The 18,026-nt window shown below is 46.7% G+C and overlaps 1 protein-coding gene across 4 annotated transcripts; it reads right to left on the bottom strand.

The window, feature by feature from the left end:
* Positions 1-1,658: 1,658 nt before the first annotated feature.
* LOC133347859 (somatotropin-like) lies at positions 1,659-15,816 on the bottom strand. 4 transcript variants are annotated; one of them, XM_061560537.1, is made up of 5 exons: positions 15,679-15,816; positions 13,928-14,085; positions 11,065-11,190; positions 6,455-6,586; positions 1,659-3,312 (listed from the first exon to the last, which is right to left on the bottom strand). In XM_061560537.1, the coding sequence occupies exons 1-5, from the start codon at positions 15,686-15,688 to the stop codon at positions 3,127-3,129; spliced, it is 612 nt and encodes a 203-aa protein (XP_061416521.1). In that variant the 5' UTR covers positions 15,689-15,816; the 3' UTR covers positions 1,659-3,126. The 4 variants fall into 4 exon arrangements, with proteins under 4 accessions (XP_061416521.1, XP_061416522.1, XP_061416524.1 ...); XM_061560538.1 differs by having other exon boundaries at positions 11,065-11,187; XM_061560540.1 differs by lacking the exon at positions 15,679-15,816 and adding an exon at positions 14,459-15,015.
* Between the last annotated feature and the right edge of the window lie 2,210 nt (positions 15,817-18,026).

The following is an 18,026-nucleotide window of genomic DNA, read 5'->3' as shown; positions in this document are numbered from 1 at the left end:
ATAATCCATGGCTGTTACTTCAGTCTTTTAACCACCTCGCAGTTCGCCCCCAATCAGTCTCCACTACGTGTAGTAATCTTACGCTGCCCTGCCACGGTCGATTCAACATATTTTATCTGGGCGAGACACTGCACGTGTATCCTCCTTGAGGATGACAACTGAAATTGCAGTCCCAGGGATACAAAATATATACCGAAGCAGAGCCAGGGAAATATCCCCCCCCCCCCCCCCCCACATCAATTTTCACCATGTATGAAGCGGATTTTAGCGTGGTAGAATGATGTAAAAAAAAAACTTCCCTTTACACGAAGTCGCTGTCTTATACGTCGGCTTTCGCCACCAATAGCATCATTCATAATATAACCCCTCCACCGCCATCACCCGACAGAACCAATCAAATCAAGTTGTCACGTGGGCAAAAATGCCAATTGATTTGGCTTTTCAGCGAACCACAGAATGTTGAACAGCCCAACGTGCTCTTCTCACGGGATTTGCCCCAACAGTCCGTACGGCCGAATGATCCTCGTATTGGTCCTCAAATGGGCCTCATTTTAAGTTGTGGGGAGCATCACATAGGACCACCGAAGGCAAGGATAGATCAGTCATTCATTGGCAATATTTCCTCATACCGCCCAAGCAGACCTATTGCCACCTCTAAGGGCAGTAGGAAGGCGGTGGGCAATGACACTCGTGCTCCACAGCAGAAGGAGCCTGGGTTCGATTCCTGACTCGGTCACCTTCATGTGTGCAGTGTGTAACGTTTCTCCCCGGTTGTGCATGGGTTTTCTCTGGGTTCTCCGGTTTCCTCTAATGGCTGATCAGCATTGTTCAATACCCCTCCCACCCCCCCAATTAGCACGGTTGGCTACGTACTTTGCGAAAGAGGTTCAGCATACATACAACTCAGGAAAACAGTGTAACTGGTGTTGGCCAAACATCCGAATGATGGGGTGAAAATACCTACAAAATTACTCAATTTTGATTATGCATAGCAGCATCGCCCTCTAACTGCAGAACACTTGTGAGGCTTACCTGGCTGAAATGAAGTGTAATTTCTTTTAATTATTAAATCCAGTCGGATCAGATCATCATCAGTCATACTGTATCCACGACTGGGTGAAGGCCTTCTTCAGTCATTGCCGCCCCCTCAGTCTCATAAAAGTCGGAATCCATCTAGCTGCTGCACGTGGGCTGATCTAATTGCTTCATCTCTACGGTGTTTCAGCTCTCAGGGGTGTTCCCTCCTTCGGCTGCCAGTCCATCATCAGTCTCGGACCGTCCGCGATAGCCTCTTCTCGTGACGTGTCCTGGCCAATTCTAACTTTTGTTGACAGTTAGAAACGATTGTTTGGTCTTAAAAGATTATAAAATTACCACCGTTTCAAGTAAAATAAAAACTGTAACTCACTACCAGTAGCAATTGACGTTCTTTGAATCGTTGATCGCTCGTGTTGCCATCTTTAAACATTTCCACCAATAATCTCATCGCCTTGATCTGCCCCGTGGTGAAGCCTCACCGGACTTTCTTTGTGTGTTCAGTAAAATAATTCGGAGATAACAAACACATTGATTGACACGTCAATAAAATGCAACGTATAAATGATTGAAATAAAAGAGTATATTTTTATAACAATGTTTTTTTTTTTAATATAGTTCGGTACATTATATACATCTACTGAGAAGAGCTGGGCTCGTGTTCACATGAAGCTTTGGATAAGGAGAGGATAAGCGCAGGCAAAGTTTGCGATAGCCACGATAAGCACATTCTAATCACTCGCGAGCCTCCATCGGTCACGCAGTGTTCACTCGATCCCAAAGCACAGGTTTGCCAATGAGTCGTTTAAAAAATGAAGCTTTGCTTTAAAGACCGAGAGAACGAAAACACTGCTCAGTTACCAAACCACCACAGAGCGCAAATGTTGGAAACGTGAGATATCTGTCCAGATTAGCGATGAGATCAACACTCCAACAAAGTTGGTGTTTGCATCATTTATGACCAAAGTATGTGTTTAATACTCTTTGGTTCTTTCGGTAAAGTCACGTAGGTATACATTAAAAGAAATTCAATTAAATCAGTACACTGCTGAATCGGTTCCGCCTGATGACGGTCACTTGTGTTGCGATCGAAACGTCGTGATTTTATTTAATTTATTTTATTTTATGCCAACGTGACTTTACCGAAAAAACCAAAGAGTATGGATCCCTGCAGTCACGAAAACTTCAAATCTATGTGTTTAATATGATTTAGTTTAACATAATTTCAGCTCAATAAAAAAATACTTTCGATCTTTTTATGATTGTTATTATTATTATTGATGAGTTATGTAAAGCCGAATGTGGTTTTGTCGGGTTGGCGTTGGGCGTCGATACATGTGTTTTTTCTTTCAACTCTTTATCAGCAAACTCTCTCCCGTAGGCATCTTCGAACGCAATCCCTGCCGATGGCCAGCCGCAGTAGTGCGTGGCGAAAGCTTCAGAAAAGCAACGCTCAACGCGTTGGCCAACCCGGAAAGGCGCGCTTGGATTTTCAACCGGCAGCTTAAAATTTGCGTGTTGAATAGAGTTACGTAAATAAAACAACAACCAAAAAAGACGTACTTTCGTCGATAAAATAACAATATTTTTTCGCCTAAAATGTTTCCTTCAATTTAAACTTATTTTACTCAATGGTGACCAATGTCCTTGTACCTTTGTGACCACTCACTGCAGAGAAGACCCCCACTCACTTTATGCAATTAACATCAGCGAAAGTGTGTCGAGTTGCATACACAGACCGCCCCCCCCCCCCACTCCGTTTCCCTGTAAAGAAAGTAAAGCGATAGTGCAAATGGTGCGATGATGGCTTGGTTATAGAATAGACTAAACGTGGCTTCCGAGTCGCCCCAGATTATTATTTTAAAAGCAACGAGCGTGGAGCACCTTCCCAAATCAAAGAACGGGGATGAACCAGATTAACATCGGCGGCCACCCTCAGGCAATTGACGAATCGGATCTAGCTCACATCCCCTTCCCCTCCAAAACAAACAAACAAACAAACAAAAAAACACAACAATCTGGTACAAGTCCGAAGCCACGTTTCCACCCCGTTCCTCGTAGAACATCGCTCAGCTGCCCTTTGCGACAACTTCAGGGCTTGCTGCAGTCGTGGAAGCGTCGGCACTTGATGACCTTGAGGTAGGTGACCACTCGGTGGGCATCGTTCTTGAAGCAGCTGAGCAGGTCCTGCCGGTGGTTGCGCAGGAGGCTCTCGTCGACCGGGGGCAGTGCCCCGACCGAGGTGAACTCCAGGGCGGGCTTCCGGCCCTCGCTCATCTGCAGGGGGAGCCAACGAACACAAAGTTATGATATTATCCATAATAGAGGTTTTTTTTTTATCGATTGTGTGTCGGGTGAGTAAACCCACTCAAATTGTAAATGATTGGTGGTTTACTCTCCAAAACACCGGTGTTGCTGAACTCGTAACGAATTGGCACATTTTCTTTACGTGACAAAGCTTCCTAAGTGGCTGTGTCGAGTGGCGGCGGATTTAACGACACATTTAAATGTACGCGATCTAACCCAAAAAAAACTCTTTTCTGGACACAAGGTTTGAACTTCTTTTCACACCGTACGTAGCCAACCGTGCTAATCGGACGTGCGGGGGAAGGACAACAAACTAAACAAAAAGCAATTCTAAACAAATGAGTTTTCAATCTAGATTATTTAAAAGTTGCAAAGCTCCGGTGGCTTCCTAATATCGGAAAGGAGAGCGTTCCAGACGGCTGCAGAAGCACGTCTGAACGTGCACGATGCAGTGACCGTTTTGTTCAATGCCTAGCCAAGTGTCTAAACACATTCCTGCGGAGGGAGCTGGTAGGAACGTTGGGTTGCTCGGTCAATGGCCAGGGTCAACGGCGGCGTGGTGTTTTCCGCAAATATGGCCGACTGTGAGGGTGGGCACAAGCCGGCGTGAGTAGGTTAAACGTTAGTTTTATAAGGGCACCACGGGGTGACCAGTTCCTCCCCACCCAGCCCCACCCCTCCCACACCCCACCCAGCCCCACCCTCCCCACCCGGCCCCTCCCCACCCTCGCCACCCAGCCCATCCCCACCCTCCCCTCTCCACCCAGCCCCACCCCTCTAATTTTGGATGTACGACTGACGGACGGACACAATAATCCCATGTGGGCTGGTGTAACCATGAGGTTCCTACCAGTAAAACCTGTGTTTAGAGTCTTCGGCTGCTCTACATTTCCACCTGTTCAGCCACGTTGCTGAGCTATTGTTTGTGGCCAGGTAGCTTCTGAAAAAGAGCTGCATAGCTCAATGGGCCTTACCTGGTAAAATAAAAATTTGTTTAGTGTTTAAGTTTTATAGTTTGTTTCCTCTATTGTCACTTCATATCATCATCATCGTCATCATCGTCCTCGCTTATGTATGTTGCAGTGATATGAAAAATGAACAGAGATCAATCGCATCAATTCTCATAATGCTAAATAAAATGTTACGTCCATAGGTGGTTCGAATTGACCCACAAAGGGGTACATCTATATTTTGGATGTTGTACAAAAGTATACATTTATAATTATACATTTTAGAACATTTAAACGCATAGCTTCAGTGTACCTATCAGGGAACCAATAATAATAAGCACTGAAAGTTGCCTTTCACAACAGATCTCAAGGCGCCAGAATAATTTGTACAGTGCCCGCCACCAATGACAGTGTCGATATAGATCCTGAGGTTCGTTGTTGATTTGAGAATACAATTTATCCTGCCACAGCTGCAACAACACTCAATATCTTTCCCCAGTGACATCTCATGTTTTTATTTTATCATTACTCTTTCGGAAAGAGCGTGTCACTATAATGGAGAAGTTACTCTAAGTGTGTACCGCGAAATGCTGAATGCTGGAAGGTCAATTCCATTTTTAAAACAACACCTTAAAAGTCTACCCATCTCAGAAAAGGCTCATTAGGTTATTATGCTTTTTGTCACGTAATTTTTTTTGCAATCCAATAGAGAATTATGTTTTAGTTTGAAGTAACAAACATTTTTTGTGCCCTGGAATTGGAGGCGTGTAAATGCATCGCATTTCGTAAGGATGTTGCCTGCTCTTAAAATGTAATGTTGCATTGCATTCGCACCAGAGTTGGCAAAGATCACGCGTTTCTTTCACCCCCCCCCCGCATACAAATTGCACCATAAACGAACGGCGTTGTCCCTCCGCTGATCCTCAGCCCTAAGGGGGGGTTCGGGTTACTTTCCTACAAAATGTAAAACATCTGCTCGTGTCCAGCACGGAAATTGGTCGGGTTTCAATTTGCAATTTGCAAGGAAATGTTTGCCATTATTTTTAACACATCTAAAAACCGCCACTTTTTCCCAAACATTTATTGTTGTGGTTTTCACACCTGATGATGATTGCTTGTGTTGCAGTCGAAACTTCGTTAGAATTTTATTGTTTTATTTTTATTATTATTTCCCTTCTACGTGACTTTACCGAAAGAACCACGAATATGAATCCCTGCAGTCACGAAAGCTTTAAATCGAAATTTGGTATCTAAAATGATAAAGCTCCCCCCCCCCCCATCCACCACTCCCCACCACATTGCCATGTACATTAGGAGCGACCCGATGACCACGACCACACTTCCGATGTTTAAGTAACGCATAGTCGTGGAATGTCCACGACTTCTTCTTCACTTCAACAACAAAATATAACGACAACGCTGGAGTGGCAGCCAAGGAACGGAGCGCATCCGAAAGGTACGACCAGCAAGGAGATGGAGCGACGACATTGACTTGAGTGCAGCCGCTAAAGAGTGGCGCCACGGTGGCGAGATGTTAACTACCTCTCCTTGTATGCAGGAGGTCGTGGGTTCGATCCCACGACCTCCATGGAGTTTGCATGTTCTCCCCGTGGTTGCGTGGATTTCCCTCTGGGTTTTCCCTCCACATTTAGGTGTCCCCGTGATAAGCTATCGACTTCGTTGAGCTATCATTTGTGGTCAGGTCGCTTCTGAAAAAAGAGCTTTACAGCATAGCTCAGTGGGCCTTACCTAATAACAATAATTATTACTAATATAATCTTTACATCGCAATACCGTAAGAGATGACAGTGGTTTGGGGAGACATTCACGCAGCAGTGACTTGACCAAGCTGATAATGACGATGATGCCTGTTGGTGCGCAAAGAAGAATGAACGGATGGATGGATCGATGGTCCCCCCTCTCCTTTCCTTCACCTTTTCCTACTATAAAAAATACGACGATCCCGACCGTTGTCCCTACATATGTCGGGCAGAGTGCCCAAACCACCCTCCCTCTCTCCTGCCCCGTGAGCACCTGGCCTCGGGCGTTTCGTCCGCGTAACATCTGTACCACCTCCCCACCCTCCCCTTAGCCCTCCTGTCCCGGGCTCTTGTTCAATAAAAAGCAAATCAAGAGGAATGAACGGAGGGATGAACGCGCACCGTGGCCACGCCGTCCTGTAGCAGGCGCTGCATCGCTGCGAGCTGCTTCGCGAGCGGGATGGCGTGGGTCCGCAAGAACACGCCGCTCCACGAATCCAGCACCTCCAGAGATATGCGCAGCAGCTCGTCGTCCTGTGGCGGCGCGCGCACACACACACACACGCACACACCAAAGACAAAGATCCCCCGTATAGCCTTCACAGACTGTTGGTGCAAGTGCAGTTAGCGAGCACCTGTGAAGGCTGACACGGTTGCACGAGGGGGTGGGTGGCCAGAAAGGCGCCCGACTACCGCGATGTTTCTTTTCACACACCGCATCAGCTGCTCATTTGAGGCTGAGTCGACCTAGGGGAGGCCCAGGACCGACTCAAATAACCGCCACTGGTGTTGGCCGTGAGCAGGAATCGAACTCGGGTCACCAGGTTCGTAGCGCAGCGTGCTAACTGCTCCATTCCCGCTCCCTACACACCAGAGGTCGCAAACGGGTTTTGATTCCTCACCCGTACCCGGCCGCACCAGGGTCGCAAATGGCTACCCGTACCCGTAGCCGGGTATCGGGTAGGGTACGGGTATCGGGTACCCGGTTGCGGCCTCTGCCACACACAGACTTCCCATCGTTCGGCTACGTGAAAATCGCTTGGATATATTGAGAAGTAAATGAAATAAAAATGTTTTCGGCTCCAATTATATTTTTTTAATAAAATATATTTGCGAGATCCTGATCGATGTTGTCGTTGGTGGTGGTGGCTTGGTGGGAGCCTTCATTCAGCCGTGGATTGACGATGACGGCGACTGGTTTCACAGGTGCGGTGCGTGAAATCCCAGAAATCGCCACGTCCGCTCACCAACACTCGGCATACTCGTCGACGACGCTGCCTTCAAACGAGTCGTGAGTGGCGACGTTTCGGGCAATGGCCCTTCTTCGGAGCACATACACCGAGACGATTGGCCATAGCACCCGAAACATGACGAGTAGACAGAGTTTGTGTTGTCGTTAATTGAGCATGTGCACTACCGCCGACGCAGCCCATAATGTGTTTTTTTCCCCATGACTTGAATTCGCATTATGGCTGGTGATGGTAACGCGTTCAGCCTGAGTGCTGTCGAAACTACTCTAAAAGTTAATTAACAATTGGTCGTATTAATGTACTCAGATGATGATTGATTACATTGCCTAAGAATGTATTATTTAAAGTGTATTACTTGGCTCCTGTGTTCTGCCGTCAGTCTCATGAAATCTCAACACATCGATTGGTCAATAACACTATAGCCTTAAAAGTAAAATATATATAGAATAGGCAAAGTGTTATTGATGAATGTGTTGAGATTGTTGTTGTTACTTGTGCTGCCAACGCAGCAGAGTAACCAACACCAACTCATTGTTTAAACCCATTTACCGGATGTGACTCTGCAAAACGTTTCAGTGCGTACAAGCCCATACATATTTATTCAAACGCCGGTTGCGAAGTTTCCCTTTTTTCCCAGCCGTCTAATCAAGCGCGCTACGTGCAAAAAGTGAACATTGAACGCGCGACAATTTATTTCGCCGCGACTAGCAAGATGAAGAGAGCCGATCGCGGTGGCTCAGATTTACTTTTGCATTCCGCACGTTCAGCGCCAGTGCCCTTGTGACACGGAGCGTGGCTCCGCCCGGTCACCAATAGGGCCCCACTGTCTGTGATGTTATCTCCCTCGCCTGGCATGCAGGGGTTCGACCCCCGACCCTAACGTCTGCTGTATATTTCGAGATTGTATGTTCTCCCCGTGGTCGCGTGGATTATTTAGATTATATTTGGCTGCTATAAACTTACACCTGATAATTCACTTTGTTGAGATATCATTTGTGGCCAGGTCGCTTTAAAAAAAAATCTAATAGCTTAGTAGGCTTTACCTGGTAAGAAAAAAAACATTACGTTTTATTTATCTTTATTTCTAAGTGATTTGCTTACCTTTCCTAAACTTTGCACTCAAATCGTGTTTTTGTATCGTCGGTTGTAACGTTCTGACCCGGCCTCTTACTGGACATCTGTGAAAAAAAGTGCGTTCTAGCTCATCGGATTCCTCCAGTAATAAATAAATATTCCGTTCCTCGTGAATCATCACCGATTTTGCTCGGGCTCCGTGTCACGTGCCTGCGGATTGCAGTGCATCTGCACCACCCCAAGGTCCTGTGTCAGACGCCTGCCGCCTGCCACCCCCACCCCGCGGCACTGTGATTGCAAATAACGTCCGTGCGAGCGAAATTTACGCTCCGCCACCACGAATTCGCATGGCAAAAAAGCAAGACAGCCTCAAGCAGGGCTTCCCAAACTCCAGTTCACGCGATCACCCTCCCCTCCCACCACCCTGGCAACCGCTCTACGTCCTTCCACATTCACCAATTAACTTGCTTGTACCACATTCAAATACAAATTGCCTCGTTTCCACGCTGCACACGCCCGATGATTGCCAAACACGTGTCGCGTGACGCGCGAAGCAACTAACGCTGTCCGCGTTAATAGAGCCCATTCACATTAACATTGAGATCTAAGCATGCGCGTGTGCGCGCGCGGGTTCTAAGTGAAGCAGAAGATTAGTCCCTGGACAGAGCCACATTTGCCAATGTGATTTGTTATTTAAATCCTTAACTGCGTATCGATATTCTTTGGGTCTTTCGGTCAAGTCACGTAGATAGAAACAAAAATAACAATAAAGTAATATAAATAAAACTATACATTTTCATTTTTATTATTTTATTGTTATTTTTTTTTCCTATCTACGTGACTTCTATATGAATTCCTGCAATCACGAAAGCTTTAAGTCAATGTGTATCGATAGTTCAATGTGAATGCGCAATTTTATTGAGGCGTGGTCTGGGACTGTTTTGCTGTTCTTTTTACTGCCTTGCCGAAGCTTGATAAAATTGTACTTATATCATTATTTATTATATATTAATATTTAATGATTTGCTTACCATTTTTCTCTATATTTCACTTATATCGTTTTGTTTGTATTGGTTGTTGTTGTTGTAACTTGCTGACCCCGCCCATGCTGGATATCTGTGAAAGAGAGCTGCATAAGCTCATGGGGATTCCTCCTCCTGCAGCCTCAATACATATTCTGCTTCAATACGTGGAGTCCAAGTACACAACAAGTTACTATCCCCCCCCCCCACTCCTCAAATTGGTTGCGTTTTATGGAACGTGGAGCTGCGATTGGCGTTCACTCGAGAACGATGAAATCTTTCAACTGTACGTGACTTTACCGAAAAAAACCTAAGAATATGGAAATGACCGCCGTGATCTCTCCAATGCAGTCAAATGTCACGGTCAGGCTTCTCTTCATTCCATCGCTCTTTGCGCTTTAGGTACCACGATCATCTGTGTGATAATTGGACGGTAGGATTTTTTGCTTTTCGTCAACGAATCTATCAAAACCAGCTGTATAGGCCGCATTAGGCGAAGGAGACGTATGATTTGTTTACATATGCTTTGAGAGCTTGGCTTTCAATATGAAATGGCTTTTCATTACGTTAATTAGACTAAGAGGGATGTTTATTTTTTACATCCGAATTGGAGTTTTGGTCTGTCACGGATTTCTTCTCCGAATTGGATAAACTTCATGCCTATTGATTTCCTTCTCAATTAGATTTAATTGAAAGAAGAAAACCCTTACCTCGTTAGCCATTGCCATCCAGGGGATAAACTTAATTACGTCTTTTTTTAGAGGTGGCTCATGATGGATGAAACATCACAAATAAAGCCATATTAAATTAAAGCGCGCAGTCCGCGCCACGAACGGACTCCTCGGAATGCGCCCAACGTTCATCATCTCCGAAAGGTTTCGCAAAAGCGCAGCTTGGAAGGTCAGCCGTGGCAGCCAAAGAGGGGGGCCGTTCAGCTCATAAGGTCATTGTCTTCCGCACCCTCAACGCGCACGACCTTACAAGATGAATGAACTACGCCCATTATCATCTCATCCTCATCTGTGAGTGTCCGGACACTCTGCAGTAGAACTAAACCTTGAGTTTTATAAGGGCACCACGGGGTGACCAGCCCCTCCCCACCCAGCCCCACCCCTCCCACCCCCCACCCAGCCCCACCCTCCCCACCCACCCCTCCCCACCCAGCCCCACCCCTCCCACCCCCCACCCAGCCCCTCTCCACCCTCCCCTCTCCACACAGCCCCACCCCTCTCATTTTTGGATGCATGACGGATGGATGGACGGACACAATAATCCCCTGTGGGCTGGTGTAACCAGGAGGTTCCTACCGGTATAACGCACTACTTTGTGGGGAAGTCAACAGCAGTCGTCCTATGGACCGACTCACCTCCGTTGTATGAGCGTGGAATTTCCAACATTGGCTCAGGGCTGTAAATGACACGAGCACCTGTTTTAACGCTCATTTGAGAAGGAAATCACCTTGACCGCGGTTGTCTTTAAACAAACACACGAACTGTAATCACGTGTTTTTTTGACTGTACAATATATCGCAAAAGCGGCGCTGCGTCAGAACCTCAGCGCTGGTGGTTGTGGGGGCTCCACCTGGGTGTGCGTCGCCACTCGCTCTGCGTGCGTGCGAGCGTGCTAGAACTCGTCCAAAAATGATCGGTGCAACTCGCTCACACACCGTCTTATGTAGGACCTCGTCCTTCTTGCTGGGCGCCTGCCAGCTGGCTGGGTGACACGACATCACCACGTTGGGAGGGCTCCAAGGTGCCACGCGCGGGGGCTCTCCGTTGTAGGGCTTCTCCTGCTGACGTGAGGAAATACAACGGAGTCAATCGAAATGTCCCATCGGCATTGCAATCATCATCATCAGCAGCATCGTCACCTTCATCGTCGTACGTCTTCAGATGCAGTCGCATTCAATTGTGGCCACCATCGTAAAAGTAATGTTTAAGAAGAAGGCGAATGTACAGCCCTTTGATCAATGTACTGTCGGATGAAGAGCTCCCCACACCGTGTTCGATCGTGGGAGATGTTTGACCATACTTCACCACACTCTGGCCAACGCAGCTTGGAGAAGCGGGAGTCCTGGACCAGTTCATACATCACTCGCCACTAATTTTAAACTTAGCTGGGAATTTAACTCAACAAGTTCGTACAGCGGTGAGCCAAACAGTTTTGTCTCAGCCTCCACCCACAAAAAAAACTTATTATATAATTCTGAAAAATAGTATTCTTACTCGAGTTCTACCCTAACCTTAGCCGAGCTGAACTCGCTAGCATCAGCTGCTATCAATGTGCCCACTGACCAAGTACACAGGCAGATTTGTACTGGCACGAGGCAAACTGCATGGCTGTCAAAGTTAGTTTATCCTTTCCCTTTCGCCTAACCCTGACTTACAAAATCTAAGGAAACCCACACGGCCTTTTGTTCAGCCACGAGGTATGGACTCTGTGAAATGCGACTTTTGTGAAGGATTATACACACACATCATTTTATTCCTTGGATAATGTACTTCTAAACGTTGAAGGACAAAAAGGTTATGTTGCATGCGTTCGGTATTACAACAATGCATAAAATGCACACTGATGTCGTGAAATCATTTGTATTCCAGACTCTTTGATAACGGCCCTGCATCGGTAAATATTATTAATTTCATCATGAATAAGGAGTGGATCTGCATTATATAATGATGATAATCATACAAATTTACAACCATTGTCATTTCACGTTCCCATGCTGGTTAGTAGGGGTTATTCAAATTGGGCGGGGGTGGAGGAGCAGAACAAAATTATACATAACGCGACACTGATTTTAGCTCGGAATCAACATACGTTGCACGTATGTATGTTAACTTCCTTCGCACCGTACGTATCCAACCGTGCTAATCGGAGGTGCGTGGCGATAACCACTGCGCCACCACTCCACTTCTATTACTCTGTGATATTATAAAAACAAGTTTTGCTGGCTGGCTGCCTGCCTGGCTACGCGCCGCCCAGCGCACCCTCTTCTCGCTCGCTGGAGGACAAAAACCGTCCAGCGCGCAGATGGGAGTGGGCGCGCAGGTAGCGGCACGTGGGTGGGTAGGGGGGGGGGTATCGAGGGAAGTGCGGGTGGGGGGGGCGCGTAGGGGGGGGGGGGTCCTGAGAGGTGAGGGGGTAGAGACTTTGGGGATGGGTTAGGATCGTCGTTTAACGACGGGTACTTTCATACACCGGTATATTTTATATACAACGACAGCAAAAAATTGCTGGCTCAATGAACGGACGGTCACTTCAAAAGCAGGTGCGGGTTGCTAGTTATTTTCCACGCCGGTGCATTATAACAAAATGCAAATTGTTAAGTCCGCACATGCAGCGGTGGATCTCAGAGAATTCCTGTTAAATTGGAGCTACGCACCGAGTTCGACGCGTTCAGAAAATGGCATCGCACCCTCAGGGGCAATTAGCCGACATTTTAATGGACATTCCAGCGCCCGCATGACTGCGTATATAAATGCAAAGCAGCAATGCTCAGGAGCTGCCTCTTTTCATCGCCGACACTGATTGGGTTGCATCGGGACCAATCGCAGAACCCCCCCCCCCCCACGCTTATCATATCTTCCAGGAGCAGCGCCTTTCCTAATTATCTTGGTTCCCCAAGGTGGGAAGGAATGGTAAAGCCCCCCCCCCCCCTCTCGAAATCTGAAAGATACAGCAAGCGCATCGATTGCGTTCTTTGCAAGCAGGTGCGCGCGTGCCAGAGCTAACAGGATAAAAAAAAAACCTAAAGCAGCAACCACAAGCCGGCATTAACAGAGCCTCACTTATTTCGGGGTATTCCGACTATGCAATAAAATAGTACCTGTAATGACGCGTATTATTTATTAAATAGCAAGTACTTTATTCTATTGCAACTATTGCTTAAACGATATATATTAGGTATTCTTTGGGTCTTTCGGTAAAGCCACGTAGATGGAAAAAATAATACAAAATATCACGAAGTTTCGATCGCAACGCAAACAATCGTCACCAGGTGATTGTTTGCGTTGCGATCGAAACGTCGTGATATTTTTATTATTTTTTCTATCTACGTGGCTTTATCGAAAGACCCGAAGAATATTAATTCCTGCAGTCACGAAAGCTTTAAGTCAAGATATATATATAGGCCTGCTGTGTAAAATATTTAACAGCAATAGGTTTTAAGGATTGTTGAGGTTTTGACCTTGGACACAATGAACGGAGCTATTATTTTCCCGGCACAGCAATACGCAATCTATCCGCTCACTTTGGAAACCCAAAAAAAAAAAACTCCGTTAATGTGACTTGCCAATCACAGAGAATGGTTCGGGGGGGGTGGGGGGGGTTCGGCATAATACATATCGTGTCAACAAGCCCACTGCTGGAAATGTGTCACATTCAAGTTCGGTTGTGGGTGGGTCTGCCGAAAAGTTAAGTACTCCGGTCAGCGCCCGCCCAATTCCCGGATCTCCAAACGGAACGTCTCGGTCTCTCGGCGGCGATGGGTGAAGAGCAGTGGTGGTGTTTCGTCGAGGTTCGCCTACCAGCTCGGCGTACGCTTGGCTGGACAGGTGGTAGACGAACTCGGCTATGGGGATGGCCAGGTTGAGGTCACGGAGAGGGTCATTTTCCCGCGCGGCAGGACGACCCCACGCGTCTCTGGCCAGCACCGACATGACGAGCAGCAGCTGCGCGAGAGAGCCTGGGCGTGCACGGGAAAGAAGACGCGGCAAACGAGGGCGCACTGTGATGAAACACGCTCGACAATTCGAACGCAGTCTTCTTCAAAAACACTCTCCAGCCTCAATCGTCGGCTCCCCCCGCCTCCGCTCCCAAAGGCCCAGATGTTGATGCCATCTGGTGCAGAGTTAATTGTGGGCGACTGCCGCGTAAAGACCAATGAAGCACACGTGCATTCGCGCTGCAGAGACAATGTCCCAACTAATTTCGCAGATTGAATCTGGCAATAAACGGGTATTGTGTGCCGCCACGAACGGTGAAGACGCACAAAAAGACAAAGATCCCCCGTATAGCCAGAACAAACCGTTGTGGCAAATGCTGTTAGCGAGGAGCACCTATGGAGGCCTGAACGGCACACGAGAGGATAGGTGGCCACCACCACGCCAGGCCGCCTTTGTCTCCCACATACACGCACACACGTTCGTGTGTAAACCCTCACCGAGTCTCCGTTAGGAAGTATGGGATAAATAACTCGGCTTCCTCGAATCGAAATGTATCCGAATTAATTTAGTCCAGTCTATCTTACCGAATAACGCACTATTATTTTACGCTTACGTCCTGATTATAACTGCCTGTGATTTGATGCACATGCCACGTGTACATTCTTTTTGATAGCTTCCGAGATTTATGAACTCGATACAATACAAAATACGTGTATTTTTTATAAATCCTACTGGCGACTACAATAGGATTTTGGAAGACGGGATGGATACGTTTGTATCGGTTGAACTGATATTTCTAAAACAACTTTTTTTTAAATAGGATTAAATGGCAAAGCAATAAAGTTAATTGGGAACCCCAATATATTTCGCTGTTGCTTCTTCCTCATTGTAAAACGGCAATTGTGTTAGAACTCCAGAAAAAATTGCAGACTTTTTTGCCACGACCTGACAGTTTGTTCATCCGTCAACGATTAATGAACGGAAAATAAGCTAATTGCGAATTCGCTATCAACGGACACGTCCACGTGCGATAACACGTGTGTATGTAACCGGTTATTTAATAGACACGTTGAAATGTAACGTCATTACATCGTATGGGTAATGATAGCCACGTCATATGTATATATATCTGAGGTATCTGTGGCGGCTACTGCAATTTAATCACGGCAAATGTTAACATTTACAAGCGTCACGCTGTTTCTGTTACATTCACAAAATTAAGACACGTACATACACATAGAGGCACATGTACACACACACACAAGACAAATACCCCTCTCATAGCTTAAATATACTTTTGGGGCAAGCGCTGTTAGTGAGCACCTATGAAGGTGGGCAAGGCACGTGACGGGATGGGTGGCCAGCACCACGCCCGCTCGCCTTTGTCTCCCAAGTGGCAATGATTACACACCACAACAAGTACTCATTTGAGGCTGAGTAAACCTAGGGGAGGCCCAGGACCGGTTCGGGACCGGTTATTAAGCACCTGTAAAGCTTGGCGCACAAAGACAAAGACATATACACAGACGCACACAACGTATATGTCCTATAGCCCACGCAGACTATTACTGTCGAACAATATCCGCAGAGAGGGGGACGGGGGCATTCAGTACCTCCTTTCATTGTAGAAGTAAAAAATGTAGTCTTATAACAAAAAGTTGGCTTTTGGCTTAGAGTGTCTGAGCTTCTGACAAAACAGGCAAAGCAATATCCCAAGTCCAAACACTGGCTGCTCCACACTTTGAGGAAACCACGATGCCTTCTAAAGCCAAGAGGGCCAACGTCGGCTTGTTATAAAGGATGCGAGGGCTGTTGAATATTCGCAGGGTCGCAGGCGCAATCGTTACGGTGCCTCCACCGTTTCGTGGAAACATTGTGAAGGGCGATGCCTTTATTCAAGCAAACGTGTTTTTGTTTTCACGGGCACCGCGGCTCATGCATGGTTGATATCTGAGAGCGTCTTCTATGCTCGTCGTATGTCCGGGCGTGAAAGTTGCTCTGCCGTGGAGGTTTTGCATTGCACTAAAAGTATTTTTTAGAGTATGTGGTGGGTTTTTTTTTTATTTCTATTCCGCAGTGTTCCCTTGTGCAAAATAGACGCGGTTTGTCTTGTTGGGTTTTTCACCGCGATATAAATACGGGCAGGCGTTCCATTTAATCCATTCATTTATACAGAAATACGAATTCTAAGCGTAATAAAGTGTAATTGCAAGGCATTTTACCTTAACCCAGTACATGCGTGGCATTGTTGGCCATGCGTAAAATTGCTTTTGGACATTTACAATGACATCCTCATCTTACGTAATTGTGCGTGTGTGGTGTATTAAAAAATGCTGTCGATTGTTTTCCTTCTTTTTTTTCCAGATGACCCTTGCCGAGTTCGGAATAATGACGTCACGGTCGAGATTCGGTGTCAATCAGTTGGCCGGGTGCACGCATTTCGTTAGCCAAGACGACGCGTGGCTCACAGCGACAGAGCGTCAATCGGGCTCTTCCCCTGTTACATTCACAAATACGCAGAGCGCGTGTAAATAAGCCGCCTCATGTATGCGGCACCTACGTGCGTAGCTACCCAATGACGTGACGTGCCTTTTAAAGCCATACTTTAAACATCAGCAAGGTGAGTAAATGTGATTCAAATTTATTTTTTTTGTTGCGCCCTATACGAAGCAACCGACAATGGCTCGGAGGTAAATACGCATCCTCTGGGCAAGCAAGCAGCGTTGAGGCAAGACACTTCCGAGCGAGGAAGGGCATTTCGCCGTGAGTTTATCATGCATTGCGTCCTTCCTCATCCCGAGTGACAAAGAAAAAAAGCCTCTCAACTAAGCTCTCGTGACGGCGCAGCAAAAAAAAAACATCCACCGCATCGCCCCGCAGAAAGTCGTAAATTACCACCACTACTGGCGCCTTGCGTATTGCTGGAGCAATTTACATAGCGCGATAATAGAGTTTAGATTTATACATCATCATCAGCATCAACAACACACACACACACACAATGAATGGGTTATTAAGGAGCCCACATAGCCAATGCGTTCTCCTTTAGCGCTCAGCCGGGTTTTTTAAAAATCCTTTATATTAAGTTCACTTGCTTGCTTGCGCGCTTACGACCGTGCAAATCTTTCGGTCGTTTTTTTACATCACTTCCCGTGATCCAATCGAGCTGAAATTTTGCACAGAGACTCGTTGTGCGTGACAATTAATTTTCGTGAAAAATGTTTTCCAAAATTTTACACTTTTTAGGGAAAAAAAATTATATGTAATTACCAATTGCTTAATGCTGGCAGGCAATCATCTGACCCATAGGTGGCAGCCATCTCAAGCCAGAGGACGAGATGACTCTAGCCGCCACGCATATAAAGGATTTATAGTGAAAAACTTTGTTTTTACGGGTTAATTTTTTTTCCGCTCGGACTCGCTGTCGTGTGGCCCTCGGCACTGTTGGGAAGGGGGCTGGCTCGCCGCAGGACGTCAGAGCCCATTTAGCGAGCAATGTTCTTATTCTATACACGGCCGAGACTGCCAAACCGATAGCCACGAGTTACACACTGTTTCGCCTTCCAGTTATCAGGGCTGGAAGTAGAGGTATGGAATGGGAGAGACGTAACAAAAGCCACCTCTCCATCTCTACGTTTTCGGTCTTTCACAAATAGGGCCTTTTTTTCTTTTTACAAATCGCCCGTAATTCGTCCAAAGGTGTCAGCTCGCGTCAGACAAGCGGGGTCGAGCCTGCAGATTGCTGGATGGGTGACCGCAACTGTGCTCGAAAGACAGATGCAATGGGCGCAGCGGGCACGGTGCAGCGAAGGCTAATGTTCTTCTTCTCTCGTACGGCTGCTGATGTAAATGCGAAGCCAACAACTACAATTTCACATTTAGGTGGTCAAGCCAGACAGGCGTCAGGGGTAGCCGAGCGTATCATCGCTGTGCTGTCTCCCTCGTATTTGTGGATCGTGCA

The sequence above is a fragment of the Lethenteron reissneri genome, chromosome 26 (genome assembly GCF_015708825.2).
Source record: "Lethenteron reissneri isolate LAM-NWPU_2019-01 chromosome 26, ASM1570882v1, whole genome shotgun sequence".
NCBI classification, from domain to species: domain Eukaryota; kingdom Metazoa; phylum Chordata; class Hyperoartia; order Petromyzontiformes; family Petromyzontidae; genus Lethenteron; species Lethenteron reissneri.
Note: the sequence above shows the minus strand (reverse complement) of the source record. Positions and strands in the feature narration are given on the sequence as shown.

What these genes read in the sequence shown, in the direction of transcription:
- LOC133347859 (XM_061560537.1), bottom strand. An exon ending in GCCAAGCGTACGCCGAGCTG is followed by an intron (nt 11,191 to 13,927) that starts GTAGGCGAACCT and finishes TCCTCACGTCAG; the next exon opens with CAGGAGAAGCCCTACAACGG. An exon ending in ACGAGGTCCTACATAAGACG is followed by an intron (nt 6,587 to 11,064) that starts GTGTGTGAGCGA and finishes GCGCCGCCACAG; the next exon opens with GACGACGAGCTGCTGCGCAT.